The following is a 26,131-nucleotide window of genomic DNA, read 5'->3' on the forward strand; positions in this document are numbered from 1 at the left end:
AGAGTATTTCTTTTAAGGATGAAAACACACTGTTACAGCTATAAAAACACAGGCATGGTTTTAGAATGTCTATTTTGCTGAGAGTATTTCTTATAATTCTTATGCATATTTAGCTGCTTCTGTGGTCCAATAATCCTTTTACAGCTGAAGTTTTTTCCTCATCTCCCACCGACTACATTATTGATTAGGCCAAACCATGGCATATAAACCCAGAAATGGCATTTATTCACATATTTATTCACAGACACAGAATGTTTAGCCAATAACAGCTGTCCAGAGTGGTAAGATAACCTGGAGGGTATGGAGAAAGTTCAGACTACATAATCAAAGAGAAGAACGGACTAGGCTATACATGGATAATTTCATACAATCATTTCTTTCTGCTTCTTCAAAAATGAAACTAAAAACATTTCCATCAGCATATGGAAAAAAAAAATATATTTTTTTTTAAAGAAGGCTTTTACCTGGTCTTCACTTGTTAAGCCAAGGTGCATCACAAAATAAAAATGAACTAGGAAATCAGAATTCGGCAGAACATCTTGACGCCTAGTCATCATAGCACAGATCAGCCTGTATGCCTGAAGTTTTCCTTCCTTATATTCATTTGGCAGGGTGGTTGCCTAAAAAGAGCAAAAGCCTTGTTTTATTACATTTTTCCTAGTAGTCAGTTAATACAAAATTGTTATTTTCAGCAGATTTTCCATACAGCAAATCTACTGTATTTATTAAAATAGACTTGAGTCCAAATGTCCTCTGGAATATATCTGTTGTCTTAGAAAGCAGTGATTGTGACAATTATGAATTATGCAACTGAACACTCATAAATTTAATATTTATAAAGAAAAAAACACTAATGTGGAAATTTTAGAAATAACTTACCTTGAATAACCATGATGCAAATATTCTGAGCGGAGGAATTAAGACAGGAGGAGAGGGAGTTGACTGATTATCCATACTTATAGCAAGGTTGTCCCTTATCTGGTGTTTTTAAAGGATGAGAGTTAATAAGCACAATAGCTTACTTTATTAATGTTATTTATTTCATATTATTATTTTTCTATTTTATTTTATTTTACCTCAAGGCACTATACCCTGTGCTACCCAAACAGTTCCTCTTTAAGCAAACACCTCCAGGAAAACACATTCTATAGTACTATATAGCCTAACCAAATATTATCATTTTAGGTTGTACCATCTGCTTTTACACTTAACACAACGTTTGCAATATTCTATTCTATACCTCTGTTTTCTTTGCTACCGTTTCATGATGCCATGTAAATCAACTAATCTAAATTCTCATGATTAAACAGGAATATTTTTTTACTCAGGATAGCTACTAGAAAACAAACAAAATCTGACAAAACTTATGACAGAATCCTCCAAGTATCATGCTTGTGTTCCATATACTAATCCTAAACTAAACTTAAGTATCATTTTTACAGGAAAAAAAAAATATTATATGAAAGCTTGATATACTATACCTTTGCGAGTTTATACCACAGCTCATAGAGATACCCAAAAACTTTTGCATGAATTTTAGGTGACTGTATATTGTTCACATCTCCAAGAATTCCCAAGATCCTCCTCCATAGCACAGCAGCAGAATCAGGATGCCAACCGATGAGACTTCCACCAGCAATTATACTGCAGTCATCAGCAAGATATTCACTGCTGTCTGTAAATTTTAAAATGCTCAATTTCACTGAATTAAAAATGCAGTGTACAATATAAATGGAATCAAAAAGTGGGAATATCAATACAGAATAGGAATAGTAATTCTGAACATTTCTGATGGGATCTCACTGAATATAAACACTAAGCAAATACAATGACTTGGAAATTACAAGCAAACATCAGAAAAACATAAAGCATTAGGCTGGATAATAATTTAAAAACATCAATCACTTTTGCAAAAATATCACAGTAGTTCTACAAGTTGTACAAAATTATGTCTATACCTACTTTAGAGTAGAGATACCTGAAAAGTTTTGGTCTCAACAAACAGAACATACGTAATTGTCATAAATAATTTGTCACTGAGTCGCACCATTTTATTTCTAAAGAGTACGCCTAAAAATGCTTTGTGACAGAAGTACCAAAAACTTAAAATGTTCATTGTGAAGTTTGGAAAGTTTACTACCATGCATAAAGACCAGAGCTGTGGATTTATTTGTAAAAGGACACTTTGGCCTTCCTGGGTAAGCATACTCACAAATTAGAGGGGAAAAAAATGACACAGAAAAATAGTGAAGGCATATTGCCACTCCTGCAGGCCCTAGGAACAGGTAGACTTTCTTGATGATGATGTACCTGCATGAGATGCTGCCTCCACGCATCGCACATTGCAGAAGAACACAATGATCATCTTCCTAGACTAAACGCAGAAGGCTGTTAAGACCTATTACTCCTTATAATTTTTTTTCATCTCAGAAGTGATCTCTCCCACTAAATCATCTCCCTCTTCTACATTACTTAAGGGAGCACATGGTTCAAAGCAAAAACTGGCGAGAAAACACAAGCTAAAGGGCCTTCTGTATAGAGACAACCCAGCTATAAATCAGTTTTGTATCAGACAGACTGCCCTCACTCAAGGCTTTTTTAGCAGGAAGGCAAACGCAGTTAAATGTACTCTGTACATGTCTGAAACTCATGTACTCTGAAGATATATTCAATCAATAACTGGCTTTTACAGGTAGTATTTCCATTGCTAAGTGTCTTTTCTCTTTTAAGATCACACAGTAGAAAATTATCTGGAAATGCAACTGAACAAAGGGACTAAAACCAATGCACTACGAGTGATGAAGTGTATGCTCAGGCACATCCTTTCACACAGAAGCAGTTCCTGAGAAAGCAGCATACAATCCGAGAAGGAAGACAGGGATTTGTGCAGATGGGCAGGATAATGGAATTAATAATGCCTAAATAGTCGATGAAAAAATTCATACTGAAGTACAAATTTTAATGACAAAAGTTGATACACTGTCTTCTATGAGACCAAGGAAAGCTATGTAGCAGCCTGTCTACAAGCAGAAATCAGTCCAGAATGGTACCATCCAGTGCTTAGCATCCAATGTTTTGAGAAAAGGTGCACGAAACATCTATGCAGGCAGACAGAGATAACTTGCACCCTTCCAGGTTCCAAAAATAAAAGCCATTTTAGAAGTCATATTTATCCTTGCTTTATTTCACAGAATCACAGAATTTCTAGGTTGGAAGAGACCTCAAGATCATCGAGTCCAACCTCTGACCTAACACTAACAGTCCCCACTAAACCATATCCCTAAGCTCTACATCTAAACGTCTTTTAAAGACCTCCAGGGATGGTGACTCCCTGGGCAGCCCGTTCCCATGCCTAACAACCCTTTCGGTAAAGAAGTTCTTCCTAAGATCCAATCTAAAACTCCCCTGGCACAACTTTAGCCCATTCCCCCTCGTCCTGTCACCAGGCACGTGGGAGAACAGGCCAACCCCCACCTCGCTACAGCCTCCTTTAAGGTACCTCTAGAGAGGTACCTTCAATAAGGTCGCCCCTGAGCTTCCTCTTCTCCAGGCTGAACAACCCCAGCTCCCTCAGCCGCTCCTCGTAGGACTTGTTCTCCAGGCCCTTCACCAGCTTCGTCACCCTTCTCCGGACTCTCTCGAGCACCTCCATGTCCTTCTTGTAGCGAGGGGCCCAAAACTGAACACAGTACTTGAAGTGTGGCCTCACCAGAGCCGAGTACAGGGCAACAATCACTTCCCTAGCCCTGCTGGCCACACTGCTTCTGATACAAGCCAGGATGCCCTTGGCCTTCTTGGCCACCTGAGCACACTGCTGGCTCATATTCAGCTGACTATCAACCAATACTCCCAGGTCCTTCTCTGCCTGGCAGCTTTCCAACCATTCCTCTCCCAGCCTGTAGCTTTGCTTGGGGTTGTTGTGCCCCAGGTGCAGGACCCGGCACTTGGCCTTGTTGAACTTCATGCAGTTGGCCTCAGCCCATCGGTGCAGCCTATCCAGATCCTCCTGCAGATCCTTCCTGCCCTCGAGCAGATCGACACACGCACCTAGCAGATCGACACACACACCTAAACCTTTCTTTTAAAGCTTTGGGGATTTTTTTTTCCTTTTTTGTTTTGTTTCTTGCAGCATTATGAATTCCCAAAGTGTTAAAACAGACATTATTTTTTAAGTGTGTTAGAATGTTCCTTCAACAGAGAAGATCATCTCTCATCAGAGAATTTAATCCATCTATTCTGTTCAGGTGATAGCATTACACTATTTTTTGCCTTACGCTGTGGAGGTTTCGACAGCAAAACAAAAGTTTTTTATTTTAGAAAGCCTCCAAATCTTAAGACCAAATATGTATTTTGTTGGAAAAGAAAATTAAACATCCAAATGAATCCAAGTAACCATATGACATATCAAAATCCTGAAGGCTCAGCTGGTGACATAATTTTACTACAACAGTAGACATCGTTCACAAGTGAAAGATGAGCAAGGGACTCAGATCCTTCCCGCGTTCTCCATGTAACAACCATGCAGCAAACAGTAACAGGTTTGACTCAAATAAGGTGTTCAAAGGAACAACGTGAAGGTGTTCTCTGGCTGTGTGGATGTACAGTGAGCAAAACGAGGGTTGTGTACACCATAAGGATAACTTAGATTTTCTAACATGCCAGTCTGAAATAAGCTGTACACTGTCTTGTACGCAGCCACGCAGTATGAGCGGACACGCGGACAAACAAGTTGGACAAGAACCAGAAAAGCAGTAAGAGCGTGCCAGATCTATCGGGTAATTAAACATTTGTTACCACACTACTCTTTTAGTCCACATTACCTTTCAGCTTATTTTATATAGCTCATTCTGTTTGTGAACACAAAAGAGCAATTTCTTGTATCACAGACAAAGCAATGAATTTATCATACATAACAATCCTTGCCAGGTACTGTATTACTACCTTTTATACATTGGTAATCTGAACTATGGAAAAAGGTGCACTGGTTCGTCAAACCAGCAGTATTTTAAAGAAAAAGCGATCATTAAAAAAATACCCTTGAAACTATACAGCTCATGAGTAAAAACATCTGATAAGATAGTTTCACATGTTACAGTATTAAGTTATTGAAGTAAAAACCCTGACTCACATCTTGCATATTAGATGGAAAGGTACCTGGCTAAGAATCAAAACATTTTAGCAGATAACTGTAAGTGTTGGATATGTCAAAGATACTATAACTAAAATTAAAAGGCAAAAGAGCTTTATTTCCATATTAACTTTTCTGAGAATGCTACTTATCACATTCTACTGGAATATAGGCAATGCACACTGTGAAGTATAAATAAGGAGGGTAACAGGATTAAGATGAGAAGAGTTGTTATGCATTAATCAGTTATTTCCCATCAGTTAGTATATACAGTAAGGAATTCCCTGCACTTTCTTAGGCAATTCTGTTATGAAATAAAATCTATTAACTTAATAGAAATTTAATTAATTTATTTTACTTGAACACTAGTGCAGGCTAAGAGAGCACAAAGATCAACTATCACATCTCTGCTGATTAGCAGTAATTTGACATAGCAAGCAATGCAATCATTTTCAATTGTGCTTTCATTTTCTGGATTAGAATGTATTGGCACCTATGTCACCTTCATTCTGATTATACAAATTCCTTAAACTCTGGCCATTTAAATCTCTTTTTTGACATAACAAAAGCTTGGTGACATGCCTAAAGGAACATACTTTTTAATATGCAAACTGAACTGTATGAACTGCTTTTTGATACAAAAATCTAAAATAGTAAATATAGTTTCTGGACTAGAGTACCTGTTAAATTTGCATTATCTGAAGGACTAAGCTGAAGCCAGTGAGGTGCATCAGTATCCACACAAACATCTGTTGATGCGTTAACTTCATGGTCTTCTTCAGAAGCTTGCCAGGGGATGAGTGCAATCTCTACTTCATTATTATACCCAATGGATGTGTCACTGCTAACACTATCACCTAAAGCAAACAGAAGATTAAAAAAGATCTCAGATCCTATTTTTAAAAATTGCATTAGCAAAACCTCGTGAGGAAAGTGCCTAATGTATCTGTAATAAGAAAAAATTATCACACTGATTTAAATTGCTAAGCTTAAGAAAAATACTGTATTTCTTGGAACTCACTTTTTTCTCTCTCCCTACAGTTTCCATGTGTTTGTTGGAAGTCTGCTTTCAAATCTAATTCAGCTGTACTATTGCTCCTTTGTACTAGTACCTTCAGAGAAAAAAAAAAAAGTATTAATCTGAGTTTATTAATTACATTTTTGAGAACTACATATTCTTGCAAATTCAATACACAAACACACATACAGAGAAAGTTACTAAAAGTTAATCATAACTGAGTCAATATATTTTAATCTATATCTGGACTACCAAATATCTTTAGATGTCTTAAGGACACCATGATGTTTTCAGTTTCTATTTCTCCTCCCTTTCTTAAACTCAGTTTACCTACTAAGAGGCACAACTTTCTACTGATGTTTTTCCACAAGGCTGAAACCATTCAAAACTTTCAAAAGTATCAAAAAACCTTTCAGGAAGAAATTGGTAGTCATCTCTTATGTTGATGCATTACTTTGTTGCAAAACAACCCATTTGAAAGCACCTAATCTTTTGTTTACCTTATTTTTTTATTGTTTTTTGTTTTTTTCCAAATGGATTTATAGCCTACTTGCTAAAAAAACATCAGGCAATTTTCTGCTTCTAGATGATACTCCTCTGTCCCTAAGCATAATTGTAAGCTTTACATCTGGTAGATCACTTTCAAATTCACATTTCTTGCATTTCCATGTCATCTATAATAGCAAAACTTGGTTTCTGCCAGAAAACAGACTACCACGTTGTTTGTCACTATGTAAGTATGCAACAAAACCCCCATGTTCTGCACCTCACCCCTAGGAGCATACCAGATCTAACTGCTAAAGGAATCTCTGCTCTGAAACTCCTCAATTCAACTAAAAATTCTGAATTTCCCTTTTAATTTTGTATTTGTAATTAGTAGTGTTATTTTTAAATAAAATTCTCATTTTTTTCTGATTTGCTGTCCAGACCATTTATCCATTTTCTTTCTCCATATATCTGAGAAAGTAAATTATTGCCACCAAAGACATAACTAACTCACAGAAATTATTATTATATTAATGAAGGCTGTAGGTTTGGTTTGTTTTGCTCTGAGCTGGGCATCATTAAAGCATTCCCAAAAAAGAAATGCTTCCTTGTGCTGCCTGATAGACTGCAGAATCATTTCTCCTCCATGGCAAATCTAGCTTTTGGTGATTAGTGATGACAATATGCAATTGTGTTGTGATATTAAGTCAAACTGGTCCAAATAGAACATTAGCAACTTATGTTGTATATACATGGTCAAACCTCAGCTTCCACTTTCAAAAGAAGGTGAAACTACAATGTGTTTGACAGCCCCAGCAGCATGTGCTTGTAAATATTTTATAATATATGCCACAGGAATAGAATGGGGAGACAGATTAATTTTTAATTCTCCACAACTACTGAACCTATTCCTCTCCCTCTCCCCTCACCTCCAGCACATGTAGTCCACTAGATTTTCCTTCCCATTGTAAGGCACTTTGTTATTCCTGACGTGATTAATGAAAGCACTTCCCAGAAAAAGCCTTGGCTCTCCAGAGCAAAGTACTAACAGTACTTTAAGTCCAGATATATGGGAGAGCCACGGACCAGAGATGAGATTCATCTTGAACTCCTCCATGTTGCATTGCATTATACTTCCACAAAGATGAAGTCATTTATTATTTCTACTGCTTGTTCCAAAGTTGCATTAAAAATTTACAAAGCTTGCCTGTCCTAATGTTAACTTATACAAATAATCTGCAATAAATAGCTAGTGTTACAAGTTGTGCTGAAGGAAATTATTTTCCTCAATACTTCAAACCATCAACCATTTATTCCACTGTAGTGTAGCTCTATAAAAGCCATGAATTATTTACCAAAAAAAAGTGGTGAACTTGTTTATAATTAATAAAGGAAAGCAAAGATGTCTTTTATAAGAATAGCATATAGCCAATTACATAAAATTGTGTTGGCAACTTACAGTATCAGAAGTCACAGAACAAGCATACCAAATAGCATAATGAACAGCTACAGTTTAATCCCAGATCCTATATTGGAAACGTGACTAATGAATTTTCATACTTTCACGTTGATAGTTTCAAAATACTAATAAAAATCTGATCAGAAACAAAACATTTGTTTTATTTAAAACATGATATCATCAATAATCGTTCTCCATTTTGCCTTACATGCTCAGCTTCATGTTCCTTCTTCATATATTCCTTATTTTCCTGAACTGATTTGGAGTCTGAAGAAGATAAATTATGAGAACTTCCAGCCTTCTTACCTAGAAATTTTAGAAGGTAAAAAAGAAGTATAGAAATTTGTAGGATGAAAGTACATAGCAAATTGCAGGAAAAAATCAGCTACATTTACTTATATACTTTTCATATTTACAGGTAAGTGAAGTAATATATACTACATAATTTTCAGGGCTTAATCAATAAGATGGAATGTGACGTTTTAAAAATCCTTCATAAGCATAACGCACTTACACAATCAGAACAGAAGTAGAACTGTTAACTCAGATACACAAAATTTAAATGCAAGTCAGATAAACAAACATAAAGAGTTACACTGAAAATGCATGCTTTTAACAAAGCCCTAGTTTATTAAAGGTTGTGCTCTGCATTTGTAGTCCACAGCTTCTTAAAAACAGTTTTTTCAACAAGATACCAACAAGAGATTTACTACGAAAATGGGATAAAAAGCATTTTAGAACCATGGCTGGAAAACAAAGAAGATAAGAGCAGCATCTGTGAAGCTCAACAAGTCTCAGCACTTTTTCTTCTAACTGTAGCATTGCTATATTTCATCAATATTACCTTGAAAAAAATCGGATGGAAACTGATCTGCAATATCTGAAGTGCTGCTACTTCGAGTTATTTGCTGCTCTTGGTCTACAAATAGGCCTGTGACTTCTGTTCCTGCTGAAGTTTCCAACTGCTGGGATTCTTCAACTTCTGTTGATTTAGTTAAAAAACAAAATATTTGCACAACCTCAGAGTTGTATATGAACACTAACTCCTTAGCTACAAAACCTACGTGAGAAAGCAACCCACCCAAATATTTGAAACTCCAGGTTACAAAAGCTAGAATGTGACCACTAGTTAAAGAAGTTACATTATTCTTAGAAAAAATGTAAAGATCAGAGAGAGATGTATGAGCAGTTTCAATGGCAAAAGATCTAGAAAAAAGAGAAGAATTACTTCAGGGATTCAGTGTGCACAATGAAGGGTTGGAGGACGTCATGAGAATAAAGCTATCTTTTCCATTGCTAGATACCTAAACTAGACTCTGTTTGTTCTGGAAAAAGAAAGAAGAGAGGCAGCAAAACTAGTATAGAGTACTGAGAAGGTTACTGTGCTTACTAACTTTTCCTCCATAAAGATGGAATAGGGACATCAAAAAGGGAAAGAATTAAAAAAAAAAAAAAAAAAAAGCACAGATTCTGGAACAATTTGTGAAGACAAACTGAATCATGCAGCTTTTTTACTGTAACTGAAAATCCAAATAAAAAGAGAGGAGAGAGAGGCACGAAAATTCAGGTGAGAAAGTAAATTGATACACTGGGGAAGGAGCAACTGGAAAATTTTAAGATGAGCTAGCAACACACTTACAGAAATACAATTCTCTTGGCATTAAGTGAAAAAAGACAGTAACATTTGGGACCAAGTGTGCTCCTATTCAGTAATAATGGTTTTAGTTATAGCACCAGTTAATGCCACCCAACCTAACTATTAACTCTTCTAGAAATCAGTCAAAGAGGTGACCCACAAATCCCTTCAAAGCTGACCTAACAGAACTGTCAGACTGTCCAAGAAGATTTATAACTGAGTGTTACACACAGTGAATGAGATTTTTTTTTTAATCAAGTAGCTCAACCTTACAAATTTATTCACTTGCATATTTTGCTTGCACTATCTCATACATTCAAGCATGTAACTAGTTTCTACTCAGTTCCTTGAAAAGACCTCGCTGTCCTCATTTTCCCTTAAAAGGTTACTTATTTTGATAATGAACACAGTTCTGGTAACAGAATAACAAAAACATTTACCTAACCACTCTTTTTCACCCTTCGTAACTTTGAAAAAGGACAAGATATGCTTCCACTGAACTTGCTCATCTCCTACTGGCTACCAATATTACTTAACACTGTGTTTTGAACAGATCCAGGCAAGAGACACAGAACCAGAGAAAAATATCTCATTCCACAATCCTAAAGAACAATTAACTGGACAGAAAGAAAGCAGACAGACAGCAGCTTAAAAATATAAAGAACATTTATATAAACGATGACTTTAAAGTACAGTACCTGACAGTCTGTGAGAGCAAGAAGTGTAAGAGATACCAGGTAAGAGAGAGCTCACAGTGTGAAGCAGAAGAGGTACACTTTTAGTAGCTGGCAAAGCCTCATAAAGATGAACACAGTTGCTGATAGATTGGCTTCGCTTAGCTTCCAGGAAAAAATAAAGCAAGAATTATGTCAGAAAAAATAGCATAATATTTGGGTTTTGGAATATCATGATACAACAAAACACATAGCTTTTGAAAAAATTTTAAAATGTTAAGCTCTGAAATATTTCCTAAAGGCTGTAAGTCAATAACGTGCAATGCATCTCACACACTGTAATTACAATAATCAGTAATTTCCGAATCACAATTCCACAAAGTGGAATCTTTCATTTTGTCAGCTTGTGATTACCATTCATGAGCTAATTTGACTTACCCTTTTTCCTTCTCAGTGAAGTACCTGTAGCAGTACATACAGCTCAAAACTGAAGAATAGGAAACTTATTCAGCTTACCCTCAGTTAGCTATGCTCCACCCTGACCCCCTGACCCCCAGACTAACTACCTCTTCCATTCATTCATCTCTGCTGAAACTAATCCATTTTCATCCAAGAAGTGGGTTACGGTGCTTCTCAGAAGTTAATCTAAAGATACAGGTACCTCTGCTTTTGCTTTTAAAATTAGTCTAGCTCCGGCCTGGATAAAGCCCTGAGTACTCTGGTCCGAGCAGACAGCTGAGCCTGCTTTGAGCAGGAGCTTAGACCTGATGACCTGATGTTCCTTACATGCTGAATTATCCTGCAGACTGTGTTGGGGGTACTGAGTCTTGCTTTCTACATTTATGAAGAGGATGATGAAACGGATACAAATTATGTGAAAGGTTTTGGACTCTTAAGACATGATGGGAAGGTAAAAGCACTCAAAATACTGTTGGACCTGTGAAATTTTTCAAAACTAGAAAAGAGAATGAGAAATGAAAATGAGAAATGAGAAAAAAAATCAAAATGAGAAAAACATCTCTAAAATAGCAAAAATGCTACATTTTATATCCAGTATTCTGTTGTCAACTTTTCTCATAATTTGTAATAGAGATGAGCAGCTCTCTCTCCAATGGGATCTGAAAGTGGACCTTTTATAACTTGTGGATTAAATACTCTGTATCACGCTACAAGAAAGCACTTTCTAAGATAGCTAATGCTTTAGAGACTTTTTTCCAAAATAGTGGTAGTGTTCCAGACATCCAGACATAGGTATGAAACATCTGTGTTTAGGCATTTAGTTAAGTTGCACTATTTTTGCAAGCTGTCACAACTCAAAGGTTGATTTAAAACTGAAGTGTTATTGAATGTTTGGGAACATACACAATTAGTTATGGTCTATACCTGTCGCTCTCTGACGAACAATATTTCTTGCTTTCTCAACTCCTGGGGCTCCAGAGGTGGTAGCACTTCTGAATCTCATTGGCTCTACAACTTCTGGATGACTTTTCCAGCTTAATGAAAAAGATCTTCCAACTACAGCTGTCTTCTGAGGCTCTAAAATGCCACCTTAGAGACAAAGAAAACAAACTTTTCTAGCATCGTATGCTTTGGCATGTATTCTACTACAGTATGAATGGTACAAGCACTCCAACGTGAAAAAAATATTCACCTTCAAAACAGCATAGTTGAAGGAGTAATTCTTTTTTAATTATAGTAAAAATTCAGCTATGTGCATCAGTTTCAAGGTGGCATATAAATGCAGCCAAATAACTGTAATTAAAGTTCGATGAAATTACATGGAAAGGAATTTTGACATTGATGACTATGCCAGACTACAGCACAAGAAACCATGTTTCATTCCTGTTCTAGAGAAAAGACTGATTTTGAAGGCATACTGAATCTGCTAAATAGCTACTATCTATCGACCTCAACTACCTTTCCTACCACAATGAATGATGAGAATATAAAAATCCAAAGCACTTCATATTTGATTAATCAGGTTCTTACACTAGGATTAAGAGGTATTTAATGTTAGATTAAATTAATTTTTAAACTTAAATATCTAACTTGTTTGATACGAAAAGCACTGAAGCATGGAGACTAACCCTTTCCTCTCTGCTTTTTTTCTTTTTGTTCACTGAGTTTATCCAAGGGTAAGTTTGTCATTTCTACCCCATACACAGTTCTTGCCAGTACTGCTGTTAGAGAGTCCATGATATTGGCCCACTCGTTTATGAGCTCCTCCCAGTCTGTCAGGGCAGACAAAACACTGAGCAGTTCATCCCACAGCTCCCGAGAAATGTAAACGCTCAGATTTGCTCTGATCCAAGCCACAATAAGGGTCTGAGAGGAAAGAAACAAGTGATAGGTCATGCATTTTTACTGAAATTAATTCAATGCACCAATTCACATGCTGCTAAATTCAACACCAACCTGCACATTAGCACTGATTATCAGTGACACACAGATACTATGCACAGATACTTTTCATCAAAAAATACTCCCAGAAATTGGCAGGTACATATATGAGAAAGTTACTAAGGAAATTTGAAAATTCCAAAACATATGTTTCAGGTGATCTTATGTTTCCAGGTAAGCTGAAACAACACTTTGTTTATATAATGATAGAAAACAGAACTGCCTGCTACACCTTCCAAATAATTAGTGATTGAACTATGCCTGTGACATTCAGGCTTCAACACTGTAGCTGACCACATAATGTACCAATGATGACCAGATATTTTCATCTCATTAAAAAGACCTAGTTTTGAGATGCCAGATGAACTTCCTCCTAGAAAAAGTTACATATAGCTCCCATTTTAGAGGAACTCATTGAAAATATCCCACACTGAGACAAGTGTTTGCTACCATGGTTTGTAACAGAGCCCTGAAGAACTGATCAAATCAGCTGCTTCTGGCAGCTGGAATTAAGTGTATTACTGCAAAGGAGACTTATTTCATGTTTTAAAAATAGGTTGTATAGTACTGCATAATACTACTTAAGCAAAACCATGGGCAATCAGCACTGAAAACAGGTGTCACACGTACACAAAAAATACTTACGCGAAAAAGTAACCCTGACATGCTCTGAGCAAACGTATCCTTTATATGTTTTTCTTTTGGCTTCTGCATCACAGCTTCTGTTATTCTGAGGAGTATCTGTAACATCTGTTCCCTGGTTCCAAAATAAAATTGCACTTTTTGTTCACATATGTTATTAAACATGCTTGTTAATTTTCATCTACCAGAAAAAACTTAATTCTCAATAAGTCTTACACATTGGGAATGTGATCTTACACGCTCACTAAGATTTCAGAACTTTCGCAAAATAACATTAGTTGGTTGTGGACTGTAAAAATTAATTTTTGAGAAGGTGAAGTCAGGAATGGAAGTAATGACCAGAATCTTTAAATGAAACAGAATCATGATGAAGACATGGCAGAACCTACAATCTCTCAAATCAGTTCATATGGAATTCATAAATGTGATGTGTAACAAGATCTACACCTGAGTAAGTCCACTCTCCCTCCCTCCTGAAAATTTTCCCATAAATTTTAAATGTTGATATATTTCTCTTAGATGCAGAATATAATAAACTTACCATGTCTTTTTATTCATTGATAATTCCATTATCATGCGCCTAAAAATGCTCAGAACTGCCTTGCAAGCATCAACTTGCTCCTTCAGAAGCACAGGGACTTCAGTGCATGGTTCCAATAAGAAAACATTAGCAGAGTTTGTCAAGAACACCTTCAAGACAGGCATTTACAGTCAGTTTAAATAGTGTACAAAAAAAAAAAAAAGGTCAAAGACTTAAAACCAAATACTTGTCATCCTCTAGCCAAGCCTTTCACTTTTCTTAGAGCAAACTTCATGTTTTACATACTGCTTTATTTTTCTAAATAATTCTGGTAAAAAGTCAGGTAGCATTATATGCCCAACAAAGGCATGTGTTACATAGTCTATGTCTTGCAGGTATCTATTCTATTCCCTCAGGCAAGAGCACCATTCCTCCAGCTACTCATTTCCCAGCATTACATGCTTAAGCAGTCACCAATATTTTCAGTAAAAGAGGTACACTGAAGCAAATGTACAGTTCTAATTCCTAGTACCAACAGTAGAAAAAAAAATGCAGCTTTACCTTAAAATAGGTATCTGGCTCTAGGACATGGGTGCATGGTTTAATATGCTTTTTTAAAAAGATAAAAATGAAGTCCAAATTGTATCTTATGAAAACCATCAACTCTATAGTTTCTTTCCTTAATTTCATAGTACAGAAAGACCTGTACACAAGCTCTCCAACCAAAATGTGGAATTATAATTTATATAAGCAAGCAGAACATTATTTCAGTAATACAGAAAATGATAATTGAACTACACATTGTAGCTATATCTCCCTTTTTCCATTCCCAATACAGGGTGTCTATAATTGGCAAGAATGAGAGCTGTCATGTGCTGAGCTCAGCACATCTGTTTGCATAACACTGTGTGGGTGCTAACCTAGAACCCTCGCAAATTGCTCTAACCATAAAGTTTTATATGACTATATAATAATATGTAGTAAAGCGACTCCATGACTTTTAGAGCCTTCTAATCTCTATACAGCACACCTGTAATGCAGCTTGAGCACCAGCTTTAACATTTTTGTCCTCGTCTTCTAATACACATCCTCTGTTGACAGCACTGGTAAAGGAGTACGTTCTTCCCCAGCTGGATGAGCGCTTATGTCCTGAGTGGTCAGAGGAAAGCTTTCAAAAACATCATTCAGTTAGTGACCAAGAAGAAAGGAACATGTCCACATTTATGTCCTATCCACACACGTCCTATGTTCCTTTCAACAAGGAATTAATGTCGAATATTTACAGATTCTAAGCAAACAGCATATGGAATTTAAAGGTTCATAAAACTTCTAATAGCTATGTTATTTCAAAATATTCTATATTCAAAATATTCTATATTACATTTTGTTGTCACTGACTGTAGTAGTATTTGAATTTAAGCCTGGAAAAAATATAAATTCTTTATGAAAATAATCTGTCAAAACATCGCAATTTTTACTACTATTTTAAGAAGTGAACCATCTTTCCTTGTACAAAAAATAATTCCCATTAACTAGTTTTGCATGGCAGTGTCAAAGTCAACATTTACTGATGATTCATTATAGGACATGAAAAAAACGATGCCGCAGAATTTTTATCTATAATTTAATTTCCTAGAGTTAAGGATCCAAAGTTTTGATAAAGTATATATAAATTAGTAGATATTTTCAAACTCTTAAATAATTACCACTGAAATTAAATAGACCTACATGCACTAGGCCAACAGACAGTGTAAATTTTAACACTGCAGCATATATTATTTTTTTTCCATTACATTCTCACTACAGTATTTGTATAGACAGGGAATAATAAAGAAATTTTATTTTTCAAAGAGCTGCAATCTTTCTTTGCACTCAGTAAGGCCTACTGAACACAGTAATATTTTAGATTTGTGCACCTTAGATAAAGCACTTTTTAATCCTGATTTTCTGTACTTCTTAAATTTTTACTTAAATTTTACAGAGAAAAATTAAAAGATAAATAATGCTTTGCAGGCAAATAAAATAATGTAAATAACTGATACCATACATGTTTACCATCCGTTTGCACTGATGAATCCTCTAAGCTGACAACAGTATCCTCTCTGTTTTCCTTTTTGTCTGGCTCCTCCATGAACACAGGCTTCTCTTGTAATATCCACTTTCTATAGACCTTAACCACTTTTCGCGTTGCAGATATATCAGAAGAAGGCAACAAAAAAGCCTGAATTTAAAGTTAACTACTTTTACTATATATATTTGGGCACAGCAATTCATGCATATATAAACACACATGCAGCATCATCACCCATAAATAACATAACTCAGAAATAGAAAGGAAATGCGTTTTTTACATTTATGTCTGCACTAGGAGCTATGGTTAATCAACAACATATGCATATACCTATAGCAGTGTGGGATTTCACAATTCTGTAAGCATTAACTTCAAATGACTTCCATGTTGTATTTGTTCAAACAATAAAAAAGAGGTGGTTTTGTTCATACCAAGTTCTCTAACTTTGGGTGGATTCATCGCACAAGTTGTTACTAAGCCAGAGAGGCCTGGCAGGCTAAACTTGGATACCACGCTGCACTTTCTGAAGAAGCTGACTTCAAATTACATCACCAGGATATGATATGAAATGCCATTTCAGCAAGTGTAGGTAAAGACGAGACAGTAAATTATGATGAGGACAGAAGTGGCAGGCATTTGATCGTTTTCTGATAAAAGTCAAAAATCAAAATAATGAATTTACTTTCAACTTGCTACCCAATGTCAGTATTTGGAACCATTCTGTAAAGATGTCCACTTCGAAAGCTTTCAAAGACCATACCACCTGCTTTCCCATATTTCTGTCGGTCTTAGGCATCTAAAAAACCACATGTCTACAGTAATGTGTGTTAGCCTCTTCCAATATTTTAAATCCTAAGAAATTACACACTCACTAAACTGTGAAAAATGTCTAGAAATTTTTATTGGCTGAGTATTATTCCTTGTTTTGATATAAATTTCATCTGATCACAGAAAAATTTACAGACTTTAAAAAACAAATATCACTACATACTAGCACCAACCATTGGAAAACCTTTGGACTACAGAGAACTGGCACAGAAATCAATATATAAAAATTTTATCTGGTAGAAAACAAATTGTATTTGGTCAAGACAAAATGCTTCTATTTTGGCATTACTATGTACTATATTACAAAGACACTGAAAAAGACTGAAATCCATTTTTCAAATTAAAAAAAAATCTCTTCCAACTGTGAAGAGATTACCTGCTCTCCATAGTTAACATGGACAAAAACTATAGCATTGCATTTCAGAATACACACTGATAGCATGCCTTCCCATAACCATTTTAGCCCCAAAACATTAAAAGGGTATCTTGCTCAGGTTGGTGGAAATCTTTGCATCATATAGTACATTTCCCTTTCTCTAGTCAGCACGAAGTACAACATCCAACAGCTTAATGGGGTTTTCAACTAATAGTCTACAGAAATTAAAGGGTTATCAAAAGCAAGCTTATATATGTCATTCAACAGTTATAAGTGAAATTTCTGAAAATGTCTTCACGGACACTGTCAAGTTATTAAAGATGCAGAAACTGAAAAAGCCAAAAGACAATTGCTAGACTATTAGAAAAACAACAGCTCATCTATGGGATGAATGGCTACTACAAAAAAAAAAAATAAAATGCTTTCTGTAAGGCTGAGAAGCTAGGTAGAAAGAAAATATATATATATATATATGTATATGTATGTATGTTTATAAAGCATTCCAGAATTCATAGGGACTAGTGAGATTCCTCTAAGGGAGAGATAAACACAGAAAGGATCCAAGTGCTATTATTATCTGCTTCAGTTACTGAACACTGGCCATATTTAATAAAGATAAAAGTGCTGCATCGTACTAGCCTTTGTTCCCTGGAAACTGGTCTAAGCTGGTCTAACTTTACAGACACTCTGAACAAACACCAGGAGACGGCAGCATACCACAGAGGTTCCCAACATACACAAAACACTCCCTGTCAAAATCACATCCATCCCACAAAAAGCACTTGTACAAGTTCTTACACTGTGCCACACAAAACACTTTGTAAAGCATGTGTGCTCACTCATCTTCTGCACGGTGTCTCCTCTAAATTTATGTGACCTAAAACTGATGTTTCAACCAACTGCTGCCTTGATAACACATCTAAAGAAGGTGAATTTCCAGTAGATCACGTATTTTTATCCCAAACAATACAGAAGATGTTAAAGAGTACGAGCAGAAGCAAGCAATAATGTCCAAATAGACATTAAATGCTGTCTTTCACCACAGGAATTAGAATCTTCCTATTTCAAATAGCAAGCTAATAAAGTGTCAAATCCAAGTATGACAAATTGCTGCTTAGCATCAGCAACAAGTTTCAGTTCCCACAGAATTTTTTTACTTCATCATTAAAACTAGACCTAGGAAGGAATCCAAAATAAGTGGGTGCTCATGTGATTAACATCATTTGACCAGTTATCTGACCAGCAGCCTCCAGTGTTCTTTCTAATGATGATGACATTTCCTTCTTAAAAAATCATGTAACAGCAACTACACATCCACACGTACCTGTCGAAACACCTCATTAACAAAGTTAACATATCCTCGTGTGGACAAGAGGATTCTCTGCACCATCTCATAAACAGTTCGATGCTGCTCTTCGATGCTGCAGAGGCTGGAACTACTGAGCCGTCGGTCAGACAAGGTGCTGCTGTTCGAATGGCTTCTCTCCTGCTCGCCTGCATAAGACACGCCAGTTTCCAGCTCTGGGTTTTTATCTTGATTTACAACACCAACAGTCTACACAGAAGAAAACATGTGCCTAATTAACTTACTGGAGTACTGCATGTCAAAAATCTGGGGTACTTAACTCAGAACTCACGATAGCAACACTCATTCACACTGCATGCAGGGATTCCAGCCACCAGGAAGTGCAACTTTCAATCTACTTCTTGATACAGGAAGGAATTTGTTCTTGTACTCTGTATGATATATACTTTCTATGAGTCCTCCCAGCCCAGCACAACTGACTGACTCATCAACCACTCCCTAAGACAAAAAAGAAGACATGCAGTGGTGGGAGTGGAAGGAGGGACACACAATGGAGAAACATCTCCAAGTCCCTTTGATTTTTGAGAAAAGATGGATCACAGCTCTATACATGGCTCGTACTCTTAGGCATTCCTAACCGCTTTTTGTCAGGCATTGTTCTGCCATAGTGTTGCATGTCTTTTCCAACGTTTCATCTTGAACCATGTCCGGCTAAAACGATCAGTCCAGGGAAGAAAGAGGATTTAGCCCTTGGAAGACAGTCAGTAAAACTGGAATTGAGTTACCAGAAAAAGAATCCCACTTCCACCAACCGAAAGCATTGCCCAAATACAGTTCCGCTTTTGTTTACTTCAATAAGGCTGCCGCCTGTTCGTCAAAGTGAGCAGTAACAGAGCAGCAATAACATTTCTACTGCTTTTGATAATGAATGTTTTTGTACAGTCCTGCCACACCAGTGAAGCATAGGCTACAGGCAGTGAAATTTAAGACCACTAAAAAGTCAGCATGTGCCAAAAGCTGACACACTACTGCAGCTAAGTGATAACTTTTGACCAGTTTCCATTTTGAGGGCAGGAATATCTTTATGTATCGTAAATATCTAATTGGTATTAGTGTTCTATAAAATTCAGTGAAGAGAAAAAAATTCGTTTTCCAGGGTATGTCAGTTGCAATGGTACATAAACTATTTATACAGAAGGTGCAAATTCCAACGAGAAAAAAAAATAATAATAAAAAGTGCTTGCAGTAAGTAAGCTACATCTAGCTGTTCCAGGGTTTCAAAATTCTGCACTTTAAAACAAACTACAAACTTCAAAAGCAAGTAACATGAAAATATGCAGTTTGACTTTCAGAGTTAATAAATGCTTTTCCACTCAATCCACATGTGACACTGACCTATGATTCAAGAGAAGAATATAGAATTGACACTGATTCTAGATTTGTAATGAGAAGCTGGAGAGTCTCTTAAAACAATTTATTTCTGCAAGTTAATCTTAAATCCCTAATCCTACAGAAATCTCAACCAGCAATTTGAAAGTAAAATATTTTTCTATTATCTCATTGAAAGAGCTGCTATAATCAAGAGTAAAACAAAATGGCTTTTAATGTTACTGGAAAACGGTCTATGCCACAAATAAATTTGACAGTTTACAGATTAAATTCCAAAAGTCTAAAGATAATACTGATGAAGCTGTTAAGTTAAATACCTATGAGAATAAAAAATACTAATAAATTACTAAAGGGATTCCCTTGAAGACTCCCTCCTTTATCAAAGAAAAAAAAATAATGAATTTATGAGTACATAATTTATTCACTGGGGAACTGCATTTCTTTCTTCTTTCAGTTGTCAGTGTATTGTGATCATTTGCAAGGTTTCTAGCACATATGCAAGCAAAATTAAAAAAAATGAAAACTTTAAAGCACACCTGAATAATTTTAGGGAGCATTTCTCCTCCATTTTTTGTATTCTGAACAGCAGTTAAATATTTCTTTTCAAGAAAGAAGGTAACAAGCCACTTAATAAAAACAACTCGAGCTGCCATATATGGAATTTTTGTGCTATAGACATTTTCATTGTTTCGTGTTGCAGTAATGTATACTGGTCTTGGTCTTATATCAGGAATATCTAGTGAGATAAAAAGAGAAGATGTAAAGAAAATTTAATATTAAAAAACTGTAATTGCTTCCAGACTTCAGTTAAATGCATCGAACATGTCACCAACAACATTTTGTCCATATGAAATAACAGATGCAATGATTTACTATTTTTATTATATTAACACTTATATTCATAATTTTATTAATGCTAAAGAAAAGCAAGAGAATAAAAGCACAAATCTCTCTTGAAGTTCGTAAATTGTATCAGGCAAAACAAAGGAAAGCAAAAGACAAGGGCTGCAAGTAGAAAGGTAAAATCTGAAACGAAGAACTACTCCTTCTGCAACATAAGTTAATTTTATAACTTTCAGAGTTTTATTGGTAATGTAGACAGAGAAGGTGTTACAAGAACACTCAATAGTAAAAAGATGAAGAAAAGGGGCACTTAGCACATGGAAAAGAGATATTAGTCGGGTGCAAAGAGCATGGCACAAGCTGAAATAAAAGAAAGAAAATGCATGGGAAGAAGTGGAAGATTGACAAAGGGAGACAGGGTGGGTCATAATTAACTCAGAGGCATAGATTTGAGGGAAAAAAATCACTTGTATACAGCTGAAAAACAGGGAAGGACTGTGCTCTAGCTGTCAGCAACGCAGTTGAAGTGGTACAGAGGTGACTTTAGACACTAAATTGCAAAGGACGGGAGCTACAAGTCAGAGGAGGGAGGGGAAGGATGACGAAAACAAGGCTGCAGTACATCAGGTGAGTATTAACAACAATGCTCCTATTGACTCTAATATATAATTCAATAGAACATTAGCAAAAGGTCAAAGAAAAATTTAAGCATTCCTAAAATAACATGCTTTTAATCCTACAGCTGTGCTTCCTAGAGATACTTCTAGCAACACAAACTAGCTCATTGTTTCTTTCATAGCTACATCTGTTTCCTTCCATTTGTCCCTTCATGTTCATTTTATTCTCTTCAAGGAAACAAGAAGTAAAATAAGAAAAACTTTAAGTTAGCTGCTTCCTCACACTTAGGCAAATTTCTTTAAAAAACCCTGTCAGAGAGCATGTTCTGTCTTGATTGCACATCACAGTTACATCAAGTCCTTGTTCACTTGATATAAATGCTATGCATGTGTATTTTAAGGAAACATTTACAGATTCTTCTTAGGAAAGGAGAACCCGGCCAGCCCATAGGCAGCGATGAACAGCAGCAACCTCCTGGACTATCACAAAAATTAAAAGTTGTACTAGGAAAAAAATCAAATCAAGAGAAAAGAGAGGAAAAATCCTTATTCACCAGAACTGTAGTAGTATGCCACTAGATAACAGAGATGCTACTGAAAACAGTCACCATTAATTATTTTACTATTTAAAAGACAAAATTCACTGCTTACCTAGAACAGGTTTGTAGAGGTTAGTTAGCTTTGTAAAAGATGGAAACAAGTGTGGAAGGTAGTATTTTCTAAACAAGGTAAAGAGAAACTTAAACCCAGTGTCTTGGTTCTCCTTATTCTTCCACTCCAAACTTGCAGCCTTTGCCATGGAGTTAAAAAGAAAGAAACACAAAAAAAGTTTCAAATTAATATGTTATACTGAGAAGCATTCCACACTGATGACAAAATGCTGTTCTACAGAATAAGTAAGATGAATAATTGTGTTTTAATAAGAAAGATGAAAAATTATCACTGTCCCATTTTTTTTTTTACAATAAGAACAGTAAGAATATAGGATATTACCATGAGGACTCTAGCACATCAAACAAAGCAATCTCATTAGAAGTAAGCATATCTGTGCTGTTTTAAGGCAGTGAAACACCAAAAATGCAGTATTAATGTTTTTAACAAACTTGCTGCTTACCTGTAAATTTAGACAAAGTTATGAATGTCTCTGGGCTACACTTTCATCACGAATAAGTTTTTAATCAGAAACATACCCAATGCCTAGGTTTAAAATGGCTGCACACATATGCAATACTCCTTCGATATACTTGACTCAAGGCACAAGCAATTTCCATTGACAAGGAAGAGGCTGACATCTATGTTTTTAAAGGCACTCTTTTGTTCCTGAACAGATCAACGCCAAGGAATCATACATGTAATTTCAAGAGAAATTTTTATGGATGCGAAGTAAAACTGTGTGCAAGTTTGGGTAACATTAATAAATTTTGTTCACATTTCTGAGAAAATTTAGTATTTTTACCAAAAATGGCACACAAAACAATATCTTGGGGATGATTTTCCCTTTAAAAGAAAAAAGAAAATGCAGACAACAGCTTCTTCCTGGAAAAGCACAAGAGCAGCTCTGTACAGAAACAGTGCAAATGATGTTCTAACACTATACAGTCCTTCAAACACGAATAGTTAAAAACATTATATCCTCCGCACCTGAATTACCATATATTTTAACAGTAGCTGAAGAAAGTAGCAGGTCTGGTCATCAGCAATTTTCTCTCCAGAAACAGCTGGCAAAAGTGGGGTAATTTCTTCTGGAAAAATCTTAGCTGAAATAAAAGGAGAATGCGTTAAACACAGAAAACCTGAAAATAATGAAAAAACAAGATCAATTTGATGATTACTAATGTGCTTATAAATTGCACAAAGCCAAAACTGCTTGGGCTTCCCGTATTTTTGCCAAGTCCCACCACATGTAACTGAGGACAGCACCAACCTTTGATTTATTGCAGTTTGGAAGGGTTAACACAGTCACTGCAGGTTAACCAGTAAACTGTAAATCTACATAACAACATATTTTGCAGTAACATGTTCATGTAACTGCATCTCAATTCAAAAAAAAAAAAAAAAAGACAACCAAACATCCCCACAACTGTTCTGAGCTCAAAATGACAAGACCTGAAAGCGCTACAGCTGCTACAAAACCAAAATCTGAACCATCTCTGAATTACAAAGACAAATTGCATCATCCTTGTGACATCTTTCCCGCAAGCAGCTCTACAGCTCCATGATGACTTCAGGGAAAGGGGGAAAGCAAAACACCTAGCACAGGAATTCTGTTAGTTTACTCACCATCTGGTGAATTAGGAGGACTAATGAGGTTATCTAGTGTACAGGGACCTCGTGAGGACATAATTGGTGGAAAACCAGGCACAAGGCATGCAAATATTAATATCTGCTCTTCTGCACAGTTAGTCTGAAGTGCTTGAAGCCAGAGAAGAAACAGTCGTATTCCTTCACATCTTATCTACAAGGGGATGATTTTGTAGAAAAAAAAATATTAAAACAAATTTGAAAGTACAGTAATACAGTTAAGTAGTTAAGAAAGTGCAGGACAAGTACATTCATTCAAATTCTGTGCTAGCAAGTCTTTCGGTCATACCATGAGTAATCACATCACTAATTTAACAAAAGCAGAGAAGGGCGGGAGCAAACTGTAACCAAGGCGGTGGCACTCTGAGGAGACAATATTACTGCCCCAACTTCAGCTAGAGGTCAAAATCCCATGGCTGTGCTCCCCCGACTGATGGGTCAAAGGCAGCTCAGCCCAGCGGTGTAGGAAGAACAGCAGCAAGTGGATCGTGCCGGGAAGCTGCCCCTGCTCCAGCCCTGCCGAGCCTGAAATCCTGGCCCCACACAGCCCATGCAAGCCACTGTCTTCAGCATCAGCAGGACCAGAAGATCCTCATGAAAACTATGATGCAACAAACAACCCAAGGTAGAGTACTCCATAAATTTACTTTCTTCTTTTTCATTATGCAAGATGCAATTTTAGTTTTAGTAATTTATTTAGAAAAGTGGATTTAAAACTATTTAGCAAACAAGCAACCAATGTATTTAATACAACGCACTTAATGCTAGAGAGATCTGAAAGATGAAGAATTAAGCAAAACACGTTTCTACCTTCTTCGGGTAAGTTTAGAAAGGTCACAAAATAGCAGAACAACTGAACAATATGAATATTAAAATAATCTAGTTACAACGTTAAAATTTGTGATTAAAAGGTGAATAATTAAAATTACAAAGCCTAACAATCTTAAAAATTGATACTGAAAATCTGTAAAGTAATATGCTTCATACAATTTAAAGTAAAAAGAAATAAGGATGCATCATCAAAGAGAGATACCTTGAGGGAGTTTCCAGTGTGCAAAAGTTTCTTCAAAATTGATGCTGGATTAGAAAAATGAAATAGACATATATCAGATACTAAGATGGTCACTTTCTACTAGAATGCTTTCTAAAAAGCACTACAGAAAAAAAGCTACTTTCATGCTATTTACTATGTAGCTACTTCACTGGTAAGAAAATTTGAGTGAGAAAAAACAAAATGAATCAATTTACAACCATCATCATCATCATCAGGTAAATAGTTCTTTAACATCAAATATAATGTCTCTTTAGAGCAAGGTACTTTGTTTTTAGTCAGATGATAATCTTCTCAAATTATTTTCATTAAAAAATAAAGTACCTAGGGAAAATGTTGACCTGCTAGTTTGGGGAAAATGCTTTAAACAAGTGTATTTAAAATTTTAGGCAAATGTATTAGTTTCTGCAAAGTAACAAATGGACCATAGTAAGTCCAACTTATAGGAATAATGCATTCAAATAGAGTAATATGGACTATTATGATAAGAAAAAATGCTAGCAATCGGTATGATATTGTATATGTCCATTAAAAATATTAAAATTAAACATTAAAACATTAAAATTGCAAAACATTTTTATTTTTGTTTTAAAAATACCCAGTCAACTATCCATAGCTTCAGAAATCTGATCTAAAATCAGAGATCTTATACATCAAATGCTTTAGTTACAAAACATTTTCAATCCAATTCTTAGAAAAATAACATAAAGTAGCACTCAGCTATTTCACCTGGATTTGAGAATTATGTGCCTTACTTAAATGTGACACCTCAAGATTCACTATTTCACAATTTTAAATTATTAACATATATAGCAAATACATATTAACACACATGAACATTAAGCAAAAAGCAAATCACAAGGCACACTTGTAAATAATTGCAACACCACATCCTTTAGCTCATTTACTGAACACAGATGTAAATCTATCCAAATATGACTATTCAAGAGGAGCATAAATATAAAGAATATATTAGCTATAAAACAACTGACTAAAAAACAATTTGTTCTAGACTAAGTCAGATGAAATGGAAGTAAAGTAGTCAAACAAATGTCTCCTTTTATTTTTGTCAGTGCTAACTGGAAATGTGAGAACAGAGCCCTTGCCCTGACCTTTAACTTCAACTCATTATTTCTTCTGCAACAGCAAATACATTGTTCTGAGAAAACACATTGCAGCTGATGAAATGGTGCTGGAAACCAAACCAACAAAAGTACTACATAGAAGAAATATATCCCCCCTCTCCTCCCAAAGCAGCATAATTTGTCCTATTTCCTTTAACAAACAGCAAGACAAAATATTGTGACCAGTTTGGTAGCACTCAGAAGCAGAATTTTCACAGTAGTAATGAATCAAAGATTTTTAGTTCAGAGGAAATCATCAAGT

The 26,131-nt window shown here is 35.7% G+C and overlaps 1 protein-coding gene across 12 annotated transcripts in view; it reads right to left on the minus strand.

The window, feature by feature from the left end:
- RALGAPA2 (Ral GTPase activating protein catalytic subunit alpha 2) overlaps nucleotides 1–26,131 on the minus strand; it is a 141,185-nt gene that overhangs the window by 85,184 nt on the left and 29,870 nt on the right. For 6 of the 12 annotated variants that reach the window (XM_038176005.2, XM_038176003.2, XM_038176002.2 and 3 more), the window contains 20 exons: nucleotides 24,728–24,771; nucleotides 23,674–23,848; nucleotides 23,035–23,150; nucleotides 22,045–22,183; nucleotides 20,470–20,669; nucleotides 18,563–18,793; nucleotides 16,011–16,184; nucleotides 14,994–15,131; nucleotides 13,985–14,133; nucleotides 13,447–13,558; nucleotides 12,489–12,726; nucleotides 11,785–11,949; nucleotides 10,426–10,566; nucleotides 8,936–9,073; nucleotides 8,300–8,397; nucleotides 6,150–6,240; nucleotides 5,809–5,985; nucleotides 1,482–1,675; nucleotides 880–978; nucleotides 465–620 (listed from right to left, as the gene is read on the minus strand). In XM_038176005.2, the coding sequence (XP_038031933.2) occupies nucleotides 465–620; nucleotides 880–978; nucleotides 1,482–1,675; nucleotides 5,809–5,985; nucleotides 6,150–6,240; nucleotides 8,300–8,397; nucleotides 8,936–9,073; nucleotides 10,426–10,566; nucleotides 11,785–11,949; nucleotides 12,489–12,726; nucleotides 13,447–13,558; nucleotides 13,985–14,133; nucleotides 14,994–15,131; nucleotides 16,011–16,184; nucleotides 18,563–18,793; nucleotides 20,470–20,669; nucleotides 22,045–22,183; nucleotides 23,035–23,150; nucleotides 23,674–23,848; nucleotides 24,728–24,771 (2,975 nt within the window). The remainder of the gene's footprint in view (nucleotides 1–464; nucleotides 621–879; nucleotides 979–1,481; nucleotides 1,676–5,808; nucleotides 5,986–6,149; nucleotides 6,241–8,299; nucleotides 8,398–8,935; nucleotides 9,074–10,425; nucleotides 10,567–11,784; nucleotides 11,950–12,488; nucleotides 12,727–13,446; nucleotides 13,559–13,984; nucleotides 14,134–14,993; nucleotides 15,132–16,010; nucleotides 16,185–18,562; nucleotides 18,794–20,469; nucleotides 20,670–22,044; nucleotides 22,184–23,034; nucleotides 23,151–23,673; nucleotides 23,849–24,727; nucleotides 24,772–26,131) is intronic. The other 6 variants (XM_038176006.2, XM_038176008.2, XM_072035190.1 and 3 more) reach the window with 3 other exon arrangements.

This window comes from Anas platyrhynchos, chromosome 3 (assembly GCF_047663525.1).
Source record: "Anas platyrhynchos isolate ZD024472 breed Pekin duck chromosome 3, IASCAAS_PekinDuck_T2T, whole genome shotgun sequence".
NCBI lineage: Eukaryota > Metazoa > Chordata > Aves > Anseriformes > Anatidae > Anas > Anas platyrhynchos.